General features: G+C 44.0%; 1 protein-coding gene across 7 annotated transcripts in view; it reads left to right on the top strand.

Moving 5' to 3' along the window:
• LOC120104587 overlaps positions 1-21115 on the top strand; it is a 119904-nt gene that overhangs the window by 86136 nt on the left and 12653 nt on the right. For 6 of the 7 annotated variants that reach the window (XM_039115976.1, XM_039115973.1, XM_039115974.1 and 3 more), the window contains 4 exons: positions 12429-12473; positions 17680-17716; positions 17831-18011; positions 18193-18341. In XM_039115976.1, coding sequence (XP_038971904.1) covers positions 12429-12473; positions 17680-17716; positions 17831-18011; positions 18193-18341 — 412 coding nt within the window. The remainder of the gene's footprint in view (positions 1-12428; positions 12474-17679; positions 17717-17830; positions 18012-18192; positions 18342-21115) is intronic. The other variant, XM_039115975.1, reaches the window with a different exon arrangement.

Raw genomic sequence — 21115 nt, 5'->3', positions numbered from 1 at the left:
TGACATGGCAATGGACTGGTCAAGCTCCCGGACCTCCCATGTTGCGGCGGTAAACCGGTCCAAGTACTCCTTGAAGGACTCTCCCTCCTTCTGCTTGATGTCTAAGAGGGAGTCGGATGTCCGCCGCTGAGGCTGGCTGGCGGCAAAATTGCCGGCGAACTGTCTGCCGAGCTGCTCAAAGGAAGAGACAGTACTCGGCTTCAGCCCGGTAAACCAAAGCCGGGCTGGCCCTCGGAGTGTCGCCGGAAAGGCCTTGCACATCATGGCCTCCGAGGCTCCTTGCAGGGTCATTAGGACCCGGTAACTTTCCAGGTGGTCCAGGGGATCAGTCTTGCCGTTGTAAGGCTCCACCTGGGGCATCTTGAACCGTAGCGGGACCGGTTCATCTTCAATCTCCGGGGAGAAAGGCGACTTCGTACTGAACTCGAAGTCGCCGGTATGCCCCGACTTTCTTCCGTGGAGTGCCTGAATTTGGCGCTCCAACTTCTCGACCTTCCGGTCGAGTTCATGGTTCTGGAGGACCGCCGCAGCGGTTCGCTTAAGTGCCGGTTGTCCTGGAACCGACTCAGCTTCCGAAGGTTGGGGCCAGCCTTCGTGACCTCTGGCCGGGTGTTCTCTCCAGAGGGAGGCCTGGACTCGAGAGTCCTGACCTCGAATGGGAAACCCGCTTGTAGGGGGCTCCGGTTGGACTGGAGCCGGAGGCGGCGGTACTGCTGGAACGCCCCTGGGTTGCAGGCTTTGGACGGCGGTGGCCAACCCTGCACTTGCTGCACCAGGGCATCGAACTGCTCCGTCCGAACTTGATGAACTGACTCAGCCGGAGGTGGTGAGTTTCGGACAGAGTGCTCAGGACTAGGTGGAGGGCGTCGAGAGGCATTGGAAGCCCCTTTGCTTCTTAGCTTCATGGCAGCGAACTCGGTCCCTTCCTCTAGCGCCAACTGTTGCTGGAAATTGGATCCGGGGGCCGCCGCGAAGCCGGGGAAGGAGGAGCTCCGCTGCTACAGGGGGCGGACGGCGGTGCGCCGGCCGGCCGCGTCCTCCACTGGCGGGGCGCCGGACCTGCAGGAAAAACCGGTGGCCGGGCTCCCCGGCGCCGGCCCTCCGATGCTTAAGTCAGAGGGGGCAAGTATGTGGAGAGAGCGGGAGGAGAGAGAGAGTGTGTATGCACAGAATATTTTTGTTAAGATGAAGTAAAGATGGAAAGCTTTGATGTCATCAATGGTGTCTGTGCTATTTACTTCAAGCGTTCCTCCCCCCTATCTTTCCTCCCAAGTTCCCCTTTTATAGTGGGGTTTTGGTTACCTGGGAGGTGACAGGGGAGTTTGTCCCTTTTCATAATAATTGGGCACGATTTGGCCCATTAATGGCGTAGTGGAAGATAAGGCCGGATCAGACCGGGGTCAGGGAGCTGTCACGGTCGATCGGACCTGTTGGAGTTGTTGAACCGCCGGCCGTAGTGGGCCTGGGGTTCGTGGATGGTAAGTGCATTAATTGCTGAATGAACCGGCGGTCAGAAAGAGCCATACGCTCCAATGGTTCAGCGATCCGGAGATCGTCTTGAGCCGTGTTCATTAAATGACTGGGTGCATCGGAGACTTGAAGGGGTCTCGTGCATTAATGACGAGTCGTGCCGAACGCCTGCGGAGATCTCAAGCTTTGATGGCTCAAAGATGGCGGCAGGCGGCAAGTTGTAGTGGAGTTGTCAAATCCCTTGGGCTTGGAGAATTAAATGTTTAAGGCACCGGCTCGGCGGAGATGCCGAGCCGAGCTGATCGCCCAATGGGGCGCCCTGTGGCGGGGTTTCTTTCAAGTATCCTTGGTCGGCGTCTTTTGAGCGGGTACCTCCTAATCGAGCGCCTCTATTTGGCGTTGTCTCTGGTCGGCGTCCTCTGGTCGGCTCTTTCTAGTCGAGCAGCCATACTTGGGCGTTTTGTTGGGCGCCTTTTATTGGTGCTCTCTGGTCGGCGCTTCTTTGGCCGAGCGCCTTCCTGGTCGGCACTTTCTAGCCGAGCAGCCTTCGGGTCGGCGCCTTCTGGCCGAGCGCTTTACCGGCTAGCGCCCTTTGGCCGTGCGCCTCCGCAACAGTATAACTTGGGGTTTTTCCCCCAACACAGTCCATGAGCTATAATGCTTTCATGGACTTCACCCGCTGCAACGCCGTCCGGGTAAGTAAAATTTTCCTCCTGTGTAATTTGTATAGATTTTTTTTCTAGTGGCGCCTTATGTTTTTCTTTTCGTCTCTTTTACAGCATTTGCACGAGACGGAAATGCTGACGCACCTAGTCCAAGAATACCGGGAGAAGGCCCGGAGGTGCCAGCGCGGGTTTGACGAGGCCCAGGCGAGGTACTTAGCCGCCGAGGCGAAGTACCAAGCCGCCGAGGCCGAGCTCAGGTGCTCCAGGAAAAAGTTGGAGCATCCGAGGAGGGAGTCCGAGCTCTTACCGCAGAGCTCGAGGAAGAGAAGGGCGCGCACGCGTTGGCGAGGTCCGAGCTGCGCGCCGCAGAAAGTCGCCTGGCGAAGGCCGAGCAGGCGCTGGCCTCCCGCGGGCAGGAGGTGGAGAGTGCCCGCGCTCGCCACTTAGAGCTCGAGCGGGGGCTAAGGGACCTCGAGCGGAAGGCCACCTATCATGAGGCCCGGGAGCTCGAGGCTCGAGAGCAGGCCCAGAACGCGGTGAGGCTCTTCCGCGAGTCGGAGGAGTTTCGCGACCTCCTAGAAGAGGAGGGCGTGAATGGGCTGATCCAAGGCTTCCGGGATTTCCGCAACCAACTGCGGCGGCTCCTCCCGGATTTTGACGTGAACCTGCTCCAACCGGGAGCAGGGGTCGAGAGGCCGGCTGCGGAGGTAGAAACTCCGGGGACCGAGGCGGCCGTAGCCGTCCCCGAAGTGACCGAGGTCGCCTCCGAGGCTACTCCTATCGCTGCCGAGGCCACCGAAGAGGTCCCGGCTGCTGAGCCAACCACTCCTGGCACTGCCGAAGCCGAAGTGGTCGAGCTCGAATCTTAGTGTAATTTTTGCTTTATTTGGTTTAAGTCGGGATGGCCCCCCATACTTGTAAGGAACAAACCCGAATTTTTGTACTTTGCCCACGGGCCTTTTGAAATGAATATACTTTTTTGGAAACTTGTCTATTGTAGTCCAAGTTTCTCTGCTCGGGTCCGTTTTAGGTTCCGAGGATATGGGCTCTAGGGCCTCAGCTTTTACCCGCCACAGGGTTTTAGGTTTGGCTTGCCGAGCTCCGCTGCTCGGTCCTTCGACCACCGGCATAACGCTTATGCTAAGAGGAATTTGGGCTCGGAGAGTCTTTCCGAACTTAGTCCAGGATTCGACCGAGCCCTAAGGCGGTCTCTAGGACTTAAAATTTTAGCGAAGTTAGTGAACTTTGGGTCCGAGCCTCGAGTTATCGGGGCGGACCGAATTTTTTCCCAACAATTGGGTTGAATACTTGTCAGCTCGTGACAAGGATTCACCATAGTATAATAGTTTGGTGTCGTGAGCATTCTTTCGCCGAGGCGATTGAAAATGCTCTTTTGCTCGGAGTCCATTCTTTGAGGACGTCAGCAGAGATCCGAGGACAATAGATAACGTAAAAACATTAATGTAGAAGCACAAATGGGTACCTTGTACCGTGTGCGTCCCTGCGCCGAGGCGACTGAAGACGCTCCTCTGCTCGGAGTCCGTTCCTCGAGGACGTTGGCAGAGAGAAATCCAAGAATGAAATAATGTAAAGACATTAAGTAAATGGGTACCTGGTACCAAGTGCGTCCCTGCGCCGAGGTGACTGAAGACGCTCCTCTGCTCGGAGTCCGTTCCTCGAGGACGTTGGCAGAGAGAAATCCAAGAATGAAATAATGTAAAGACATTAAGTAAATGGGTACCTGGTACCAAGTGCGTCCCTGCGCCGAGGTGACTGAAGACGCTCCTCTGCTCGGAGTCCGTTCCTCGAGGACGTGGGCAGAGAGAAATCCAAGAATGAAATAATGTAAAGACATTAAGTAAATGGGTACCTGGTACCAAGTGCGTCCCTGCGCCGAGGCGACTGAAGACGCTCCTCTGCTCGGAGTCCGTTCCTCGAGGACGTCGGCAGAGAGAAATCCAAGAATGAAATAATGTAAAGACATTAAGTAAATGGGTACCTGGTACCAAGTGCGTCCCTGCGCCGAGGCGACTGAAGACGCTCCTCTGCTCGGAGTCCCTTCCTCTAGCGCTAACTGTTGCTGAAAATTGGACCCGGGGGCCGCCGCGAAGCCGGGGAAGGAGGGGCTCCGCCGCAGGGACGGTGGGCGACCGCGCGCCGGCTGCTGACGTCCTCCGGAAGGGGTGGAGCTCCGCCTCAGAAGCGGTGGTCGACGGTGCGCCGGCGGGGTGGTGTCCTCCTGGGGGGCGTAGGTCCTGCAAGAAAACCGGTGGCCGGGCTCCCCGGCGCCGGCCCTCCGATGCTTAAGTCAGAGGGGGCAGATATGTGGAGAGAGCGGGGGAGAGAGTATGTGGAGAAGACAGTGTCAATATGTGGATAAGGTGAAGGAGATTGATGTCATCAATGGTGTCTGTGGTGTTTACTTCTATCTTCTCTCCTCTTTTTCGGTCCCTCTTTCGGGGTTTTCCGGTCCTTCCGTCCCCCTTCTCTTTCCCTCCAGGTTCCCTTTTATAGTGGGATTTTGTGTTACCTGGGAGGTGATGGGGAATTTGTCCCTTTCCGTCATAATTGGGCACGATTTGGCCCATTAATGGCGTAGTGGAGAACGGGACCGAATCAGACCGGAACCAGGGAGTTGTCACGGTCGATCGGACCCGTTGGAGTGGTTGAACCGTCAGCCGTAGTGGGCCTGGGGTTCGTGGATGGTAAGTGCATTTATTACTGAATGAACCGGCGGTCAGGAAGAGCCATACGCTCTGATGGTTCAGTGATCCGGAGATCGTCTTGAACTGTGTTCATTAAATGACTGAGTGCATCGAAGACTTGAGGAGGTCTCGTGCATTAATGACATGTCGTGCCGAATACCCATGAAGATCTTATGCCTTGATGGCTTGGAGATGGCGGCAGGTTGAACATTTGGTTGAGGCGTCGGCTCGGCAGGGGTGCCGAGCCGAGCTGGTCGCCCAATAGGGCGCCCTGTGGCGGGGTCGGCGCCCTTTGGGCGAGCACCTTCTAGCCAAGCGCCTCTATTTGGCGCTGTCTCTGGTCGGCGCTTTCTAGTTCGAGCGCTTCTCTGGTCGGCGTCCTCTGGTCGGCTCTTCTAGCCGAGCAGCTTTACTTGGTTATTTTGGTTGGGCGCCTCTTCTTGGCGCTCTCTCTGGTCGGCGCTCCTTAGTCGAGCGCCTTCTGGTCGGTGCCCTTTGGCCGAGCGCCTTTTCGGTCGGCGCTCTTTAGTCGAGCGCCTCCGTGGCGGTATGACTTGGAGTTTTTCCCCCAACTGTGACCTGGCGCCCGACCAAAGAGCGCTGACCAGAGAGGCGCCCGACCAAAGAGCGCCGACCAGAGAGGCGCCCGACCAAAGAGCGCCGACCAGAAGCAATCCCGCCACAGGACACTCCGCTAGGCGACCAGCTCGGCTCGGCACCCGTGCCAGGCCCATGCCTTAGCCGAATACCCAATTTCCGTCTAACCCTTTAAAGAATCTGACAACTAAATACATGACTCCACTACAACCTGCAACCATCCCTAAGCCATCAAGGCACGAGATCTCCGCAGGTATTCGGCACGGCCTATCATCAATGCATGAGACCCCCTCAGGCCTCTGATGCACTCAGTCATTAAATGAACACGGCTCAAGATTATCTCCGGATCACTGAACCATCAAAGCGTATGGCTCTCCCTGACCGCCGGTTCACTCAGCAATTAATGCACTTACCATCTACGAACCCCAGGCCCACCACGGCCGGCGGTTCAACCACCCCAATGGGTCCGATCAACCGCGACAACTCCCTGACTCCGGTCTGATCCAGCCTTATTCTCCACTACGCCATTAATGAGCAAAATCGTGCCTAATTATCACAAAAGAGGACAAATCCCCCTGTCACCTCCCAGGTAACATAATATCTTCCTATAAAAAGGAAACCTGGGGGAAGGAGGGAAGGGACGACACAGAACGGACACAAATATACACAAAAAAGAACAAACATTCCTCCTCCTTTACTCCCTCCACATATTAGCCTCCTCTGACTTAAGCTTCGGAGGGCCGGCGCCGGAAAGCCCGGCCACCGGCTTTTTTGTAGGACTCTCCGGGAGGACGCCACCAGTCGACGCACCGTCATCCACCGTCCCAGCAGCGGAGCTCCTCCCCTCTTGGTTCGCGGCAGCCCCCGGGTCCAATTTCCAGCAACAGACATAGATAGCGGAAGAGAGGGAGGAAGGCAAACGAACAGAGTAACCTAATACTTACATTGATTCTGAGCAAAGAGTCCTGCAAGGACGAAGAAAACCAAAGCCAAACGCATGGTCTTCATGGCGAACGTACCCAAGGGAATTGAAGAAGATAATCACAAGGCTACCTTTACACTATCAAACGGGAGGTAACACCGAGGCTTTTAAAAGCCATTATGGAAATTATTTTGGGTGGGAGTTACTAAATATATTTTCTTTAAAAAGGTTGCTATATATCGATGCCGAATGGAATTGGAAGACAATTATAAGGCTGCTTTTTTTGGCCAATCAAACAAGGACTTTTAAACCATATGGAAACTAAATATCTTCTCTTTAGTTATGGTGACAAAATCTTTCATGGTGGGAATCAGTATATATATATATATATATTCTTTAAAAAGGTTGTGACAGATACATATAATGAATCGAATTAAACAAGGCAATCAATCACAAGGCTGTCATTTCCCATAAAACAAGAGACAGGCCGTCCAAGGTGTAGGTAAGGAAACTCAATATCCTCTCTCTAATTGAGCATATCCTCAAAAACTTGGTGAGAAAACCTTTCATAATCAATCTCAGTAAATATATATATAATATGTGCGCACTGAATTAAATTAAAAAATATGATAACTTTTTTTCAATCAAATAAAGGACCGGAGCAAGAACCTAAGTCTATGTGTCTAAATAAGATTGCTTCACCATCGTTCCAGCATCTTGATCAGCATATCTTAAGAACATTTTCTATCTTAAGTATTTATTTTTAATATATAAAAAATAAGGTAGATAAAAGTTCATTTTTCTTAAAAAAATTATATTAGAAATCAGTAAATATATTTTTTTAATAAAAAGTTGCTACAGATATATATAATGAATCAAATTAAAGAAGACAATTAATTACAAGGCTGTCATTTCCAAACAGGAGACAAGTCGTCCAACGTGTAAATAAGGAAACTAAATATCTTCTCTTTCATTAAGCAGATCTTTACATATTCAGCGAGAAAAACTTTAATGGTTTCAGCAAAAAAAGAAGAACTTTAATGGTGAGAATCAATACATGACTTTTATATATGTATATATACCGAATTGAATTAAAAAAATATAGACACAAGCCTTTTTTTTTATCTAAAAATAATTTAGATCCATGCGTCTAGATAGAATCGCCCCACTACCATCCCAGCATCCCGATCGGCATCTCTTGAAATATTTTCTATCCTAAGTACCTTTCTAAATATTGGAATAGGGTGGAATAAAGGTACATTTCTTTTTATGAAAAAACCATGACAATCTTTACAAGTGCGATATATTGCTATACTTTAAATTGAGCATCCGCCCTCGTTTAGATCTTATTGGCTAGTCCGTGCGATTTTTGGAAAATAGACACCATGAGGAACGTAGCATATGAGAACAATGGCCTCTAACAAAATTTGTTGTCGACACTCAGTACGCTTCGCCATTTCATACCATACCATATATCAATATTGTAATAGATGGTACCGATATAGGGTCTGATACGAAGATGGTAAACCTTGGTCTCCGACATAGCCTGCCATTTTTGATGGGTTAGCTGGGCAAGATGGAGCCCATGAGCATACGGGCTTTGTAGGATATTAACATGGAGAACCACAAAGCCTCTTGCTTCTAGCGCTATCCCTTTGGAAAACTTTGTTTGAAGCATGGGGCATTGTAACTCTTGGTTTGTATTGGTATTAGGTTCACAACAATATGATGTTTTATGTTTTTGAAATTTCAACCCTTAATAACCGCAGCTGGTTTAAACCGATATATTATTGATGGAGATTTTCTAATCTATTTTTTTTCAATTTTAAACACATATTTTAATTATTATATTCTAACCTAATGTCTTAAGAAATAGTGATAATTTTGATTTGGGTTTTTTGTATGGATACCCTTCTAAATATTGGATTTTACGTGAATACCCTTCCAAAATTGATATTTGCATGTATACCCTTGTAAAATACTTGTTTTGCTATTCTATCTGTTTTTATTCTTATTTTTGCATATATACCCATGCTATCTAACGCCGTTAAAAAATAACGGTTTTAAATTAAAATAACTAAAATACCCTTAATGGGTAGACGTGCAAATAGAAATTTTTATAAGGGTATACAAGCAAATAGTAACTTTATAAGGATATTCATACAATTTTCTATATTTAGAAGGGTATTTATGTAAAAAAAATCCTAGTAGATGGAAAGAATTTAGATACATTAATTAATGTGATAGCCTTTATAATTCTGCATTTATTAGTAAATGTATTTGGTCCTATGACCAAAGGTTTGTTTTTTTATTATGAATATAATAAAAATATACAATAGGATTTGCAAATTGGCTGTATCTAGATTTACCTCCAGCAATTGATCTGATGATGGGATTAATATCATAAGGGGAGTAGGGTTCAAGCGTCGAAGGATGGCAACAAGCATAGGTTCACAGGATCCAAAGGAACCTCGGCCCGTCAGGATTCTCTCTCGTTCTATTACATTGTTGGTCTGGTGTCTCGGCAGCTGGGTATTCGTGCAAATACCAATTTTCAAAGGGTATTCGTGCAAAATCTGATATTTAGAAGGGTATCTATGCAAAAAACCCTTCTGATTTTACTAAAACTTTTGATGGTTAAATGTTATGGTTTTGATAAATATCTGCGAAGATCCGAGTTCGAACATCTTGACCTTTCCATGTCTTTACCAACTTACTATTCAACCGAGATCTCAGTTCATCTTGGTGCCACCTATCCATTTAGATTGCTAAGATGTCAAAGTTTTAAGAACCTTGTTCTAAATTATTGTTTTTTTCTTCTTTTGCTTGCTAATTATCTGGATTCATCTTGCTTCATTTATTGTAGATGACCCTATAAAAGATTTAGCCTATATGTCTGGACCTTTCTTTTATATACTTCTTGATTGGCATGAAAACAAGATCTTTAAAACATAAAACCTGAATTTTTGTTCCCAATCAAACTCTTTTAGACCTAAAACCTAAAACCCCTTTCTAAACCTGAATTTGCAATCTTGCATCCACAAGTTAGCTGTTTGGACTTCTACGTCAATGGCCAGCTGAGGAGAAATTACCAATTTAAAGTTAAGCTCACTGTTAGCAACTTAGCACTTTTGTCTTGCTTGGTGTTTGGAAATGGTTGCATTAGTTTGATTGGTAGCCTTGATGAGGAAGTCAAAAGATATAACATTTGGTTGTTATAGAATGAATTAAGGTGGTGAAGCTCTCATGTACTGTCATCAGGTAGTTCCTAATATCCAATACGTCAATGGAAAGTATAATAGGACTTGGAATTGCTTCGTTTACAAATTAAATTCAAATGAATACATCTAGTTAGCAGCACTGCATTGTCATGATGGATGGTCTCGTAATTATTTTAGTTGGTAATTTTGTACTCGTTTTCTTGTCATCCTTCCTGGATTTGGAAGCGTATAAACTTTTGAGTCAAGGTATATCTTTCATTATGATCGCGCAATTGGCCCACTCTTTTGTCTAGAGGTAGATTGTTTTTTTTGTTGATTCTGTACTTAAGAGGGGGAAAAAAAATAAGGGAGAGTTGAAGACAGAAAATTTTAGACTTGGAATTGCACTCAAGATTTTAAATACTATGGAATAAAGCTGTTTCGATTTTTTTATAAAATGGAATGCACCATCATCTCGTCCTGTTCCGACATTTGGAATAGAGAATGTCCAAAGATGTACCGATTAGGATGTTTGGATAATAGCAGGATGGTCATGTCCTGATACTTAGGACGATACCCTATTCCAGTGTCCTGCAGAATATTCCGTCGGGACTTGAGTCTTTAATCGCACTAACGATATTTGGTTCCCGGTTCTACTTGGATGTGTCTATGAAGAAAGATAAGCTAAGAAAATGTACTATAATGACACAGTTCATGTTTTGAGGGTTCTATGATCTATCATAGAATGGCATGATGCTAAGTAATAGGGCTGGCCAATGCCCAGAACCTCAAGAACAAGCAACAATAATGAGAAAGAAACAAAATTAAGGGAGAATAAATTTGAAGAGAGTGGACTAAAAATTTTACTAATAAAAAAAAAATAACAAAACTCATGTTCAATATCAAAACATGCCTCACAATACTTTCTCCACGATAACCATGGAAATTATGAACTGTTCCCTAACTCACAAAAAAAGAAGCAAGACACAAATCCTCTTTGGACTCCAACAGGCATTCCATACTCAAGCTACTCACAATGCCTCACCACTCTCATATTCTTAAAGACCAAATACAAAACCACTCGGACTCGGTCACCAATTCTAGTCACCAAACAATTTCAGGAACTATTATTTCTTTTTCAATCTGAAGGCTGTACAGTCATATAGTACACAAATGCTACTCATGGTAAGGAATGCCCTAACTAAACCCACAAGTAATTAGATGCACAGTTTAACATATATCCTAATATAATTAAGATTCACAATTGACATGATAACCAACTCAACTGCAATAAAAATCCCAATAGGACCAGGACAAACCATTGTTTGATGCAACCTCAGTAGATGCCACCTTAGTAGTTTGATGGTTGAGGTGTCTCCTTCATGTCAAAACAATAACCTACCCTCCTTCCACAACAAGCCACAAAAGAGATGAAACCATTCAACTTGCATTATTGGAAGGTCATTAATTGAGTGTACCTTAGACTCCACTTAAACAATGGAATTTTAGGACAGCAGTTGGACCACAAGGTGCTGCCAATGCGAAAACCCTTTAATTTACAATAACTCGATTGTTCCAAACGAGTGCAAGATTGATGATTCTGATATTTGATAAGATGAGAGAAAGTTTTTTTTTTTTTTTTGTGTATCATAACATTTATAATGGACTTGTATATATGAAGCCAAACTGCAAAAGTACATCTCTTCTGTGCCAAAACATTTCTTTAGCATAATAATCACCATTAGTTCCATAAATTAATGAGTACTAGCATAATAAGCATGGATTTCTAAAAATCTCTAATTGACTAAAGAGCGCTTATATTAATAATTTGACAAATAATATTGCTGAATAATTTATTTTTATTCGGTCCTTCTTATCAAAAGCACAAGAATTTTGTCAAAACAGAAGCTTGTAGTCAATATTATATGAGCAATATATTATTTTTGTGAGTTTCATTTCTATAAAAGAATATAATGGCTATGTTACTGTTGTTGTACCACTTGTTGCCAATATATAGAAAAGTCCCTTTTCTCTATAATTTTAAGTAAAGGAATTGATGTGTGGATGTAAACTGGATTGTATGAAAAGGGACTTTGGGTTTATCTTGTTATTATGGCAGGCCCCGTCACAGGTTGAAAAATGTGGTACTTTGGTAGGCCCCCTCACAAGCTAGAAATGTGGAACAATAATGTGCAGGCCCCGCCACAGGCTGAAAATGTGATACTTTGGTAGGCCCCCTCACAGGCTAGAAATGTGGAACTATAATGTGCAGGCCCCGCCACAGGCTGAAAATGTGATACTTTGGTAGGCCCCCTCACAGGCTAGAAATGTGGAACTATAATGTGCAGGCCCCGCCACAGGCTGAAAATGTGATATTTTGGCAGGCCCCCTCACAGGCTAGAAATGTGGAACTATAATGTGCAGGCCCCGCCACAGGCTGAAAATGTGATACTTTGGCAGGCCCCATCACAGGCTAGAAATGTGGAACTATAATGTGCAGGCCCCGCCACAGGCTGAAAATGTGATAATTTGGTTGCCCCACCACAGGCTGAGAAATGTGACCGAGATTTGACCCAAAGTCGGAAAGATAATTAAACCGGATCAAGTTGAAGAAATGACATTGAGACTATAATACATGTTTATGAGCTATCATATGCTATATATTTCTTGTGTGGCTGGATTTTTATTGATGATTGATGTACATACTTGTATCGATTATTTGAGCTTTGATAGCCGGTTTATGACTTCATGATATGTGCTTTGACTTGTCGTGGTTTTCAGATTTTTATTATTATTGTGTTGGTGTGGATGTGTAGGGATTCTTACTGGGCTGTAAAGCTCATCCCCTTTTCTTCTTTCTTTTTATCAGAGTTGCAGGATGCTTAGATTTGGATGGGATGGGCGCAGAGTGCAGGTATCAGAGTCATTAGCTAGTTAGTTTGTTTGTCCTTCTTTGATGTCGATGAACATTTGAAGATCTTGTAATTGAACTAATTTGTTTATTTGGATATGTCGGACTTGTCTATTTGAATTATTAAATTAATCATGGATTTATTGGAATTTTGTTAAACATAGGCCTTGCATGATCTTTAGGGCACTGCTCTAGGGCTCATGCGGCCGGTCGCGTGCCGGACCCGGGAGTTGGGTTCGGGGCGTGACAGAGTGGTATCAGAGCTTAAGGTTAAGGTATCCTAGGGTTTAGGTTCAGGTGAGTGTGAGTGGGGAATTATGATAGGAAAACTATCAGAGTCTTGGTTTATAATCACTTAAGATTATAACAGGAATGATATTATAATCTAAGGTTTAAGACCACTAGGTACTGTGGCCTTAGTGGCATTAGAGTTTGAGGTTTAAGATCATTGGGAATTGTGACCAGTTGGAATCTGAGCATATGTTTAAGATCACTAGGGATCGTGACAGAAATATATCATAGCTTAAGGTTATGATCATTTGGGACATGATAATTAAATTCAATGCTTAAGTTGTAAGATCACTGGGCATTGTGATAAAATGTATGCATCGGTTTGGTTTTCGATGCATACGGAAGGAAAGTATAAATTGTCTTTGATCATGATAAGAGAGGTTTGACCTAAGATAAGTGTAGGTCAACAATGGCATATCGAGTATACCATGTTCAGATATTATTTAAATAATTTAAAAGTTCAAATTTGATTTGGGTTTTGATGTGATCATACTTTTGGTTTTGCTGCTAATTATTAGAGTGGGATTTGTACGTTGATTTAGTATTGGAGTAAGCTAAGGAGATTTCATAATATTGAAAGGAACGTTCTTCGAAGTTGAAAATGTATGTGGATTATATTTGGTGTTGGCATGTTGGATATTGCAAATAGGTCTATTTCCTATGGATGTATTTGATTATTTTGAGGCCATAGAGTATGCATATTGATGGGAGAATTCTAATTATTTGAATTCTCATGTTTGGATTGGGCTCCTGAATTTTCTTATAATTGTTGGAGATTATTGGATGTGTTAATCTAAAACTCGAGCCTAGATTTAAGATTTGAGCAGGGATCTTTTGTCATTGTTGATGAAGCCACTAATAAATGTCATATTGAGTAGAGACTTCGGTCATGAGATGCTTACATGAATTATCATATATAGCATTGTTGATGGATGTTAAGAATCTTGGTGAAGAAAGATCTGGAGGTTCTGCTCAATTAAAGTTCTAAAATTTGGATTTTTCTTAATCTCGGTGCAAAGTGATGCTTTGGTTAGAAATCATTTTGTGACTTTAGAGATTTTGATGAGTTAGATCAGAGTGCGCAGCGGAAGTGTAGTGGTTTGAGTTAATTTGAAACTGATTAGAAAAAGAAAAATATTTAATAATAATACCTTGATCTGAAAGGTATTATTATGGAACACTTGAGATAGTTTCTAATAGAGGAGAATGTCGTTGATTCTTTGTCTACTAGAAGTAGTTGTGGGCTCTCCTATTTTTGATAATTCTAAGAAGAATTTTGGGGCATCTCAAATTTAGCGTTAACGGATTGATAGCTCTGTGATTAAGCTTGGGCCTGGAATGATTTAACATAGTTCTTCGACTCCTAGCTCTAGTTTTCCTAGGATAAAGGTTGATCATTTAATCACAGGCAAAGTTAAGAAAAGAAAAATAAAAAAAAATGATTATAGAATATTAAAAGTATTTGATACTAAAGATTTCTCCTATTTTTGTCAAACCAATTATGATCTCTATGTAGAGTCAAGAGAAATTAATTTCCTTGGGATATAATTACGGCATTTTAATCCAAGGTTGGGAGTTTGGAATTCTTTTGAAGGAGATCAAAAGAACTTACTACGTGTGGTAAATAGAAAGGATCAAGTTTTGAGATGCTGTGATTTTTGTATGTCAAAATCTTGTGAGTAGGTACTCCGAGAGGGGGACTATTTGAGATCTCAGGGATGATATGACGGATGCATATTTTTAAAGTTTGAGGCTTCAAGTAAGTTAATTTCGAGGACGAAATTTTTTTAAGGAGGAGAGTATGTAATACCCGGAACCAAAAAAAAAATGGTTTGATGGGCCGGCCCGAAGAAGCCGGGCCCATCTATCAAATACGATCGTGCCCTAGGCACGATCGTGGAAGGGGAAACGCAGAGAGAGGGGTGAAGGGGGTGGGGCGGCGGCGTGAGGGGAGGTCGGTTGTCGGGGGAGGCGACTCGCCGGAGGGGATCGAGCGCCGGAGAGGGAGATCCAGCCGGCCGCGGAGGGGGGGGAAGCCTTCCTCTTTCCTTCGGTGAAAACCCTCCATTTCTCCGCCGATTCCTCGCCGGAAAGGCTGCCGGAGCACCCATCGGACCGAGGTAAGCGTGGATCCTTTCTTTGCGCTTCATTTCCTAGACTTAGGGCGGTGATGGTGGGGATTTGACCGACGAGACCGTCGGAGAAGGATCCGAAACAGGGGTACCCTGTTTCGGCTTTTCTCCTTCGGATTTCGTCGCCGCCGGCCACCGGGTTGGCCGGGATTCATGGCGGGTGAGGTTGGTTGGGACTGTGTGAGGGTCGGAGAGGGATTTCTGGGTTGATTGAAGATGGGGGATGGGGGATCCGAGGCCTTTTTCCTCGTGATCCCGTTGTCTTCTCTTCCCCTCGTTGGTTGGCCGCCGACCGACCACCATCTCCGGTGGTGCCACAGTTGAGGGCCGTCACAGGCCGACTGTCGTCGCCAAGGATGGGCACCCTGGTGGCTGTGCCATCCAAATTCGAGAAGAGAGGGAGATGGATCGGCTTCCCTCATTTTGAGAAGGAGGAAGAGTTTTCTCTCTCCTCTCTTCTCTCTCCTAGGTTCTCTCTACTTGAATTATTTCTCTCACCATTTTCTCTCTCTAGATTGGAGTTTTCTCTCTCTAGTTTGATCCGAGGAGATCATTGTTTGTAAGGATTGCTGGATAGTCGTGGGTCAATGGAGAGTTTTGGGTTGTCAGATACTCCGGATAATTTTTAATATTGATTTGGTTCTGTAGGGCAACAAACTGTTGGACAAAGAGACATTGAGCAAGGTTCTACGCACCCTAGTTCGTAGATCACGGTGGTCTGTCTGGGTTGTCAGCAAAGGGTAAGGATCCTTGTACGCCAAACCTGCATGATATAATATTTTTATACTTAGATATGTATGATATGCTATAATTCAGATAAATCAAAAATAGTTTTATATTAAATTATATTTTGATCGTGTTGGCTTGTGGTTGATATTATGATCGTATTCGCTTGTGGTTGGCATTATGATGGATGCATGCATGCGCATAACTTACACCTACATAATTGGACTGATGGATGTGGTGCTCTAAACTAACTATGTGATATTGGTTGCCCCGTCACGGGCTGGAAACGTGACCGTGGTTAGTTTAAAGCTGGAAGTAAATATAAAGGAATTGATGTGTGGATGTAAACTGGATTGTATGAAAAGGGACTTTGGGTTTATCTTGTTATTATGGCAGGCCCCGCCACAGGCTGAAAATGTGATACTTTGGTAGGCCCCCTCACAGGCTAGAAATGTGGAACTATAATGTGCAGGCCCCGCCACAGGCTGAAAATGTGATACTTTGGTAGGCCCCCTCACAGGCTAGAAATGTGGAACTATAATGTGCAGGCCCCGCCACAGGCTGAAAATGTGATATTTTGGCAGGCCCCCTCACAGGCTAGAAATGTGGAACTATAATGTGCAGGCCCCGCCACAGGCTGAAAATGTGATACTTTGGCAGGCCCCATCACAGGCTAGAAATGTGGAACTATAATGTGCAGGCCCCGCCACAGGCTGAAAATGTGATAATTTGGTTGCCCCACCACAGGCTGAGAAATGTGACCGAGATTTGACCCAAAGTCGGAAAGATAATTAAACCGGATCAAGTTGAAGAAATGACATTGAGACTATAATACATGTTTATGAGCTATCATATGCTATATATTTCTTGTGTGGCTGGATTTTTATTGATGATTGATGTACATACTTGTATCGATTATTTGAGCTTTGATAGCCGGTTTATGACTTCATGATATGTGCTTTGACTTGTCGTGGTTTTCAGATTTTTATTATTATTGTGTTGGTGTGGATGTGTAGGGATTCTTACTGGGCTGTAAAGCTCATCCCCTTTTCTTCTTTCTTTTTATCAGAGTTGCAGGATGCTTAGATTTGGATGGGATGGGCGCAGAGTGCAGGTATCAGAGTCATTAGCTAGTTAGTTTGTTTGTCCTTCTTTGATGTCGATGAACATTTGAAGATCTTGTAATTGAACTAATTTGTTTATTTGGATATGTCGGACTTGTCTATTTGAATTATTAAATTAATCGTGGATTTATTGGAATTTTGTTAAACATAGGCCTTGCATGATCTTTAGGGCACTGCTCTAGGGCTCATGCGGCCGGTCGCGTGCCGGACCCGGGAGTTGGGTTCGGGGCGTGACAGAACTTTTTCTTTTTTGGTCGAATTTGGCAATTGTTTGTGTTGTTTCTAGATTTTTTTTTTCTTAGCATTGTCTATGTAAAAATTTATATTTTTGTCAGTATTTGGCAATGGTTTTCTATGATTTGGAGCTTAATTAAAATGAAGAATTTATATTTTTGCCTCTATTTGGAGAGTTTTTTTTGTCTATGTGTTGTTTCCAGATTGTTTCCCTTTTTTCATTTCGAGTGAAAACTATTTGTAGTTTTCATTAATATGCTAATTTTATTTGTTTCACTCTTCTTGATATCATAGGTTTGTTGAATGGAAATTGAAAATGAGGATCGAGTACTTCTGATAAAGTTCACTCCATCATCATTTATATTTCCTCATAATGTCTAAATCCTGTGAGGTCCCATTTTACATTTTGAAGATGGTTTCCTTGACATGGTTTCTGATATTAGTAGTAGTATATAGTCTTAAGAAAAAAACGATCTTCTTCTTCTTCTTCCTCTGAAAAGAAATGAAGGGCTATTTGGTTTACTATGCTTCGTTCCCTTCTATAATTCAATTGTTTATTTGGTGTGTTCATTTGTCCATCTCATGTTAGTGTGTGTGATCCAGACTTTTTTTTTTTCAAAACAAATATTACTTTCTGAATGTGAAGGTAAAATGATTGAAAATGGTGATTGACACAGGTGTTTCATTTTTTCCTTCCTGCAGAATCTTTCCAACAAGATTTTATTGAATGCTGTTAAAGGTAAGTGCTTTCCTAGTATTTTATTTTAAAAAATTAATCTATGCCTGTGCTTTTAATATCAAATGGCCAATCTATTTTTTTTTTTCCTCTGAACTAATTTTTGTGACCTTTCAGAATTTTCTCCATTGAAACTCCGCATTGGGGGCTCCTTGCAAGATAAGGTCATATATGGCGTGGATCCTCAACAGCCATGTACTCCTTTTGTTAAGAAAAAATCTGAGATGTTTGGTTTTTCTCAAGGCTGCCTACCCATGCATAGATGGGATGAACTCAATGGTTTCTTCAAAAAAGCCGGGTACTTTGATTATTTAAACTTCCTATAAATGCCTCATGGACTAGTTTTTCCCTTGATCCCACTAGAAAAATTCTGTTAGGATAGTATGCGTTCATAATGAATGCTTTCGTGGTAGGCGTATCCTGCATTTCTCATTGCTCTCTTCATAAATTCTGTCTAATCCGATGCATTCTCGCTTCAGAGCTGTAATCATTTTTGGGCTGAATGCCCTTAATGGAAGGGTTCATTTGCCGGGTGGTTCTTTAGGAGGACCCTGGAACTCCACCAACGCTGCATCTTTTATTCACTACACTGTCAATAAGGGTTACACTATCCATGGTTGGGAGCTTGGTAAGAGTCATGTCCCATTTAGATTCCTCACTTCATAAAGATTTTGCTCAATAGAGATAGTACTGAAGTTAGAATAAACAATGACAAAAGATTAACAAACAGCTGATCTAATTCAATGGGATGTTAAAAATCTTTTATATTTAATTTACATCGATTTCTGTTAAGATAAGGATGCGTATGAATTTTTGCTTCTAACTAATATCATCCGGATGCACAACCAAAACCGGTTTCAGCCTGGGGAAGAGATGGTGATCTCCAAGCTATGGATCACTGCCGCGTGTCGTCTCCGAGACGAGGGATGAGAAAGGGAGAAAAAAATTCTTTCTCTCCCTATTCAACTGCCGAAGGTGTTATACCGAAGGGGATGAGCCTAAGGTTATATCGGAATCTTTTTTGGTCCCTGTATCCGTTTATGCGATATAAGTATTTAAGTTGGATGCTTGCCCACGCTGGGCCCTTTCTTGACCCCTTAGAAAAAGAAATGGGACCCACCCACAAGTTTTACCTATTTTTGACTATTTTTTATATCCACCACTAATGCTAGGAATGAGAGCTTAGTACTAAAGTAGGGTGACATTTCGGCTAAGATCCATGGGCTCATCTCATAGGCAAATATATATATATATATATATATATATATATATATATATAGACTAATGGAACAGCAGATTGAGTGGCTTCATATGTGATCAACTATTTTAAAAATATTTTGCGGATGAAAGAGATCTATCTAGTGCACTCCAAAATTTATTATTTTTTAATTTTTTTACTGTACAATATATCCATACACCATAATATATATATATATATATATATATATTATTGTAATAAGTTTAGTAATAGAGGAGGGAGGGACATTTTAGTAATAGGATTAGGCATCCGGCCCCGCATTTAATCGACGCTCACGCGTTTTGAACCTGAGCCGCTTCGGTGAAATCTTAGCCCCATTCCAACTGTGCTATCATCTTAATCATAAATAATATTTTCTGGCTAGTTTTGTTAGGTGATGTTATGGATTATATCACGTACAGATAGACAGCCATTTCTGATAATATATCACATAACTGGATTATTATTACTTTCTAAAAAGGCATGTCAAGCAATTACAGCACACATGGATCATTATTCATGAGGACAAGTGCATATTTCGAATCTTTAACTCATGGAGTCTAGTAAAGGTTTCCTGCAGGGGGGTTGCAGTCGGCCACGCATTCCGCTCGCGTATTATAACAACGTGACCCGCGTCCATGGGCTGGGCAGCAGTAGCAGGGACGCCCAGAAATGCAAACGTCAATATAGCACGGCTCTGGGCCTTGACCTAGCCAAAAGACGTTCAAGGTTAGAAACTATATTAGCCTAGTTTGGCCATAATTTAAAATTGACGATCAAATATTATGATACAAAGATTTAAAACTAGTAAAGAAATACAAGTTGCAAGAACATGATTTAGCTTTTTCTACACCAAAAAAATCATAACTGTGTTTTTAATGAATGAATACTGGTTAAGGAACTATTTTCTTTCAGTGTTGCCAGTCTTCTTCATCTTTTCTCACGAAAAGAGATAGACACTGTTGGGGGAAAACCCAAGTCATGCCATCTCAGAAGCGCCCGACCAAAGAGCGCCGACCAGAGAGGCGCCCGACCAAAGAGCGCCGACCAGAGAGGCGCTCGACTAGAAAGTACCGACCAGAAGCAATCCCGCCACAGGACACTCCGCTAGGCGACCAGCTCGGCTCGGCACCCGTGCCAGGCCCATGCCTTAGCCGAATACCCAATTTCCGTCTAACCCTTTAAAGGATCTGACAACTAAATACATGACTCCACTACAACCTGCCACCATCACTAAGCCATCAAGGCACGAGATCTCCGCAGGTATTCGGCACGGCCTATCATTAATGCATGAGACCCCCTCAGGCCTCTGATGCACTCAGTCATTAAATGAACACGGCTCAAGATGATCTCCGGATCACTGAACCATCAAAGCGTATGGCTCTCCCTGACCGCCGGTTCACTCAGCAATTAATGCACTTACCATCTACGAACCCCAGGCCCACCACGGCCGGCGGTTCAACCACCCCAATGGGTCCGATCAACCGCGACAACTCCCTGACTCCGGTCTGATCCAGTCTTATTCTCCACTACGCCATTAATGAGCAAAATCGTGCCTAATTATCACAAAAGAGGACAAATCCCCCTGTCACCTCCCAGGTAACATAATATCTTCCTATAAAAGGGAACCTGGGGGAAGGAGGGAAGGGACGACACAGAACGGACACAAATATACACAAAAAAGAACAAACATTCCTCCTCCTTTACTCCCTCCACATATTAGCCTCCTCTGACTTAAGCTTCGGAGGGCCGGCGCCGGAAAGCCCGGCCACCGGCTTTTTTGCAGGACTCTCCGGGAGGACGCCACCAGTCGACGCACCGTCATCCACCATCCCGGCAGCGGAGCTCCTTCCCTCTTGGTTCGCGGCAGCCCCCGGGTCCAATTTCCAGCAACAGACATAGATAGCGGAAGAGAGGGAGGAAGGCAAACGAACAAAGTAACCTAATACTTACATTGATTCTGAGCAAAGAGTCCTGCAAGGACGAAGAAAACCAAAGCCAAACGCATGGTCTTCATGGCGAACGTACCCAAGGGAATTGAAGAAGATAATCACAAGGCTACCTTTACACTATCAAACGGGAGGTAACACCGAGGCTTTTAAAAGCCATCAAACGGTGTAAATGAGGAAACTAAATATCTTATGGAAATTATTTTGGGTGGGAGT

This window comes from Phoenix dactylifera, unplaced genomic scaffold, assembly GCF_009389715.1.
Source record: "Phoenix dactylifera cultivar Barhee BC4 unplaced genomic scaffold, palm_55x_up_171113_PBpolish2nd_filt_p 000046F, whole genome shotgun sequence".
Lineage (NCBI taxonomy): Eukaryota > Viridiplantae > Streptophyta > Magnoliopsida > Arecales > Arecaceae > Phoenix > Phoenix dactylifera.
The sequence above is the reverse complement of the archived record's forward strand: the minus strand, read 5'-3'. Positions and strand labels throughout refer to the sequence as shown.